A 6,048-nucleotide genomic window follows, 5' to 3' on the forward strand; every position below is an offset into this window, starting at 1 on the left:
TTAATTAAATCACTGAAGTTTTAGAGGGCTTCCTGTACTCTTAGAGATCTCATGTGAAACTTTTTAATGTGTGTTTGTGAGGAAAATAGTTTTCCTGTGGGGATGGATTTTTTTTTTTTTTTTTTTTGAGGAAGACGTGTTGACTGCATGTCAGGACAGCAGAAGAGGGAAAGTGGCAGGCTCAGGAAGGTGGCTTTTACCACAGGCACAAAGAAGCAGAGTCATCAGTCAGAATCATCTCTGTAGTACGACTGTGACAAAAATTCAGGTCTCGTACCATCAGTGGAGTGTATAGAGAGCCTACTGTTCTGGTCATCATTGATGGTGGTGGTGGGATTGTGTTCACCGGCACACTCGGAGGACACCTCACCTGGCACAATATGTGTCTTCTAGTACAAAGATGCTCCATTTATGTTCATATTGTATGTTCATACCTCACCCAAGAACTACTGACTTTGATCTCTGGGTAGACATTCCAGTGATGAGCATTGTTAATAACTCCTTTTTGAGATTTTGATGTGTGCTGAAATCTGAGAAGCATGATGTAAATATTAGAAGAACATGGAAGAATGTATTAGAATATGGGCTATGAAAGAATCTGGAATTTGAAAATCTTTTCAGTTTTACTTATTAAAATATCATTTTCAAAGTAGTGTATGAAATGTATTTGTAGCTCTTAAAGAATGGCAATGTAATGAAAACTCATATCTCTACCCCTGGGTTAAGAAATGAAGTAATGCCGTCACCACGAAATCCATTTCAAGGGTCTTCCATTCACATTTTCCTCTTTCCTCCCAGTAGCAAGCACTATTCTGAATTCTGTATTTATCATTTTCTGTGATGTTCTTCTATTTTATTGAATCCTATTACTATGGATTAAGTTATGTCCTCCAGGAAGATAGGTTGAAATACTAAACACTAGTATCTGTTGCCAATTTTCTTTTCTCAGTATTTCTGTTCTACCTCCTAGTTTCTTGCCTAGTTACTGACTGGGGTGTTTCAACTTACAAGTGGCCATCAAAACTCAACAATTAGTCTTCATTCACCTGGGGAAGAAGGACAGTCAGAAATAGGAGAAGGATGTCAAATGTGTGCCTGGTTGCCTTCATGAACAACTGCCTCCTTTACCATGAGACCATAACTCGATGATGCCTGATTACCATTACTGAATGTTTTGATCAAAGATTCTATAGAAAAATTCTGATCAAATGGGGTGGTGGGAGGGGGAGAATTTGGAACAGAATTTCAAATTTTTAATGGCTTTAGACTTTCTGCAGCCATCAAGGCTGAATGAACCCCTGAAACTATGGCCCTGAAATAATCTTTAAACTTTAAACTATAAACCAATATTATACACTAAAGTCTTCTTTGAATGGTAATTTAAAACAAACAAAACATGGCTTATCTTAATTAGTAAAGTACTTCTGCTTTGAGCATTGTACATTTTTTTTTTAATTTTTATTAAGCTTCAAGTGAACATTTACCATTCCAATCAGTCTGTCACATGTAGGTTTACATACATCTTACTCCCTTCTCCCACTTGCTCTCCCCCTATTGAGTCAGCCCCCACAGTCTCTCGTTTCATGCCAATTTTGCCATCTTCCCTCTCTCTCTATCTTCCCATCCCCCCTCTAGTCAAGAGTTGCCTACACACTCTCCAGTGTCCACCTGATTTAATTAGCTCACTCTTCATCAGCATCTCTCTCCCCCCCACTGACCAGTCCTTTTCATGCCTGATGATTTGTCTTCGGGGATGGTTCCTGTCCTGTGCCATCAGAAGTTCTGGGGAGCATTGTCTCTGGGATTCCTCTAGTCTCAATCATACCATTAGGTGTGGTCTTTTAGTGAGAATTTGGGGTCTGTATCCCATTGGTCTCCTGCTCCCTCAGGAGTTGTCTGTTGTGCTCCCTGACAGGACAGACATCGATTGTGGCCGGGCACCAACTAGTTCTTCTGGTCTCAGGATAATGTAGGTCTCTGGTTCATGTGGCCCTTTCTGTCTCTTGGGTTCTTAGTTGTCATGTGACCTTGGTGTTCTTCCTTTGCCTTTGCTCCAGGTGGGTTGAGACCAATTAATGTATTTTAGATGGCCACTTGTTGTCATTTAGGACCCCAGGCGCCACAATTCAAAGTGGGATGCAGAGTGTTTTCATAATAGAATTGTTCTGCCCATTGACATTGTACATTTTTAAAGAATTATCTATGTGAGGTCAAATTGACCATGGCAACTCAAAAGTTTGGATGGAAAGTATAAGGGGTAGTGAGTTTAAGACATTGGTAGTGGAAAGTTTTGGAGGTAGCAGGTATGGTAGCACTATTTGAGGAATGCAATCAATGTCACCGAATTGAACATGTAGAAATTGTTGAAATCCTGTAACTTTGGCTGACTATACTTTCACCAGAGTTAAAATTTTTTTCTTTAACATGAATGGTTTTTAAGGAAGTATTCACATGGAACACCATCTTCACCATCTGCCATCTAAGCCTACTGAGAATGTGGATAAACCTGCACACTAGTGATGACATTGTGATTTCTTACAACTCTATTAAAATCAAAAGCCAAATTATCAACCCACCTTCCACTAATGTAAATTGAAGAACAATGTAGATTGAAACTATCATGATGAAACTGGGAAAACTGTGATGAAATTGTAAATCCTAAAAAGGGAGTAATATGTCTATAGGGTCGCTATGAGTCGGAGTCGACTCGACGGCACTGGGTGGGTTTTATGTCTCTCAACGGTGATTATAGTCAGAATTGACTACAGAGAATAGCTTAGAATCTTCTGTGCAATACACACAGGATGAAGATTAACATTTGTGAAACATTAATGACTCATAAAAAGAAACAACTCTTAATGTTTACATTTTTATAATATCTTAATGTAATATTTATATCCACATATATAAACTGTATTTTTATAAAATCAACATCAAGCTTCCTTATATCATTGGTAAAATAGAGATGCTTTTAGTGGCATATAAATAAAGAAGATAAGAGTTCAGTTAGAGAAGGATGGCCTGTCAATTTATACAAAGTATGCACCAGGAAGGTGAGCAGAAAGAGGTGGAGAGAAGTGGAATCCAGATACTGGGAATCAGTCATCATGAATTCTCCTCTTCTATTGTCTTGGTCGGAAACCCTGGTGGTGCAGTGGTTTAGAGCTACGGCTGATAACTGAAAGATGGGCAATTTGAATCCACCAGGCACTCCTTGGGAACACTATTGGGCATTCTACTCTGTCCTTTAGAGTCGCTATGAGTCAGAATCTACTGGACAGGAACACTTTTTTTTATTATTTTTAAATTGCCTTGGTCTTTTCAGATTTGCATTGTCCTGGGATCAGAATAACAATAAAACAGTTTGGCTAATGAGAAACTTTGGATACTACCTGCCCAGGGACAGATACTGGAAATAGTCTGCCCATGACCAACTCACTCAACAGTCCTCTCCCATCAGGAAGCAGCACACCTGAGACTCCACCCACAGATGATCCTTCTTGCTCAGAAGCATCCTACTTCATTCAGTCCCTCTGTCTTTCTTCAGGACACATCTTCCACCTTCCCCATCCAGGGCAGAGTTCAGGCATCATTCTTCAGTGATATCAGCCAGGTAACTTAAAACTGCTTAGCTATATTTAAAAATGAGGGCTAAGGGCAGATATCTTAGTACAGATTTATCCAGATGAAGCTGTGAATAAGGTACGTTCATAAAATGAACGGAGTCTCCCATAGGACAATTGGCTCTCTGCCATCTTCCTGACATATTTCCTTGTATCTTAGCATCAATGCTCAAGCAGCTCTCATTGCGGTAGTCTCCTTCTCTCGCTCTGTAATGATATGGGCCATGTTCCTCCTGAGAAAACAGGAGGACTGCTATAGAATCCTCTGACATTTACTTCCATTTTTTTGGGGGAGGGGGTCGGCTTCACCTTATCTTCCCATTTCTGGTTCTTAACATACCTTCATATTATCTCTGTTGTCTAGCTCTGATCTATGAAAAAGGTCGTGGAGACTCAGACAGACACATCTGGCTGCTCCCCTAGTCTATATATTTGTCCTTAAAAAATTGCAAAATTTATAAATGATCATATCAGCAGATTGTGCAAAAACAATACATACTGAATCAAAGACCATGACCACCATTTTATCTCTTTCCAGAATGCTCTGCTATATCAGCATTGTTTACTTTTTTAAGTAACAAAATATGCATAATGAAGACACCCCATTTATTTTCTTCTCCCACTTTCTGCTTGCCTCTGGTGAGGTAGCTGCCGCTGGTCCAGGAACCATACATTTGATTTTCTTATATTTCTTCTGTCATGTCATCAACAATACGGAACCCAGAAATCAAACAGATATTTCAAAATTCTTTCTCCAGTTACTGACAGAAGATCCGGAACTGCAAGCCCCCCTATTTAGTCTGTTTCTGTCCATATATCTGGTCACTGTGCTAGGAAACTTGCTTATTGTCTTGGCTGTCATCTTTGACTGCCACCTCCACACCCCCATGTATTTCTTTCTTGCCAATCTGTCCCTCACTGACATCTGTTTCAGTACCACCACAATTCCAAAGATGCTAGTGAACCTCCAAGCACAGAATCACAGTATCACATATGCAGGCTGCCTCACCCAGGTGTGCTTTGTCCTAGTTTTTGCTGCTTTGGAAAATTTTCTCCTTGGAGTGATGGCCTATGACCGCTTTGTAGCCATTTGTCACCCAGTAAAGTACACTGTCATCATGAACTCCCACATCTGTGGCCTGCTGATTCTACTCTCCTTGTTCATTAGCATCACGAACGCCCTGCTCCACAGTCTGATGTCATTGCTACTGTCCTTCTGCACAGAGCTAGTAATTCCTTACTTCTTCTGTGAAGTTCTTCAGGTCATCAAGGTTGCCTGTTCTGATGCTCTCATCAATAACATCTTCTCATACTTTGCAGCTACAGTACTGGGTGGTATTCCTCTCTCTGGAATCATTTTCTCTTATGCTCAAATTATCTCCTCCATTTTGCGAATGCCATCAGCAGTTGGAAAGTATAAAGCTTTTTCCACTTGTGGGTCTCATCTCTCAGTAATTTCTTTGTTCTATGGGACAGGTTTTGGTTCATATATCAGTGCTGCATTTACCCCTTCTAGGAAGACTGCAGTAGCTTCAGTGATGTACACCGTGCTCACTCCCATAATGAACCCCTTTATTTACAGCCTGAGAAATAGGAAAGTGAAGGGGGCTTTGAGAAAAATTATGAGGAGCATACCTGCTTTTCAGTGATTATATTACCTACATTTGGCCTGGCTTTCTAGACTGCATCAAAGTGAAAGAATAATTGTGAGACAGGATGCCTGACTCTCCCACCAACACTTTCTTCTAAAATAATGACATAATGTAGTGGCTGAGTGCAACTCAATGTAGGTTTGAAATTTGAATTTTCTCTTTGTGTAGCTCTGTGCTATTTGACAAATTATTTTTATTCTCTAAGCTGGAATCTCTTTGGTCAGGTTTTATGGAAGCAGAGCCTAAGGCAGGGTTGATTTATTTTGGTAGCACATTCTCAAAATAAAGAAAGCAGGATGTAGATAAAGCTGTTGGAATAGAGACTAGCTTCAGCCTGATGCCATGGGTAGAGTTCTGTGACTGAAAACTAGACTTAATCTCACTGCAAGGCAAGACAGCTGACCTTTCATGCCCAAATTTAGTTATTACCATGACATGTCACTGGTAAACCATGAGTGTCCAGGATAACATTAGCATTCATCATATTTTTGTGGTTGTTGCTATTGTTGGCATTGTTGTTAGCTGAAATCAAGCTGACCTTCATGATCCATAGGGTCTCATTTTGGAAGTAAATTTTGGAAGTAAATTGCCAGGGCTTTGTTTCTAGTGCATCTTAGTGTGAAACACCCACTGGAACCTCTTCGACATTATAACAACACTGGATGCTCCACTGACAGAGAGGTTGTTGCTCCACATAAGGTTCGTTGGCCAGAAATCAAACTTGGGTCTCCCACATGGAAGGTGAACCATAATTTCACCCTACATTATCCACA

General features: G+C 40.1%; 1 protein-coding gene across 1 annotated transcript; it reads left to right on the forward strand.

Annotated features, from left to right (window-relative positions):
* Positions 1-4,261: 4,261 nt before the first annotated feature.
* Positions 4,262-5,349, forward strand: LOC135230872 (olfactory receptor 7G2-like). The gene has a single exon (XM_064283107.1). It carries the CDS (start codon positions 4,511-4,513, stop codon positions 5,270-5,272), a length of 762 nt encoding a protein of 253 aa, XP_064139177.1. The 5' UTR covers positions 4,262-4,510; the 3' UTR covers positions 5,273-5,349.
* Positions 5,350-6,048: the final 699 nt, after the last annotated feature.

Source organism: Loxodonta africana, chromosome 3 (assembly GCF_030014295.1).
Source record: "Loxodonta africana isolate mLoxAfr1 chromosome 3, mLoxAfr1.hap2, whole genome shotgun sequence".
NCBI classification, from domain to species: Eukaryota; Metazoa; Chordata; class Mammalia; order Proboscidea; family Elephantidae; genus Loxodonta; species Loxodonta africana.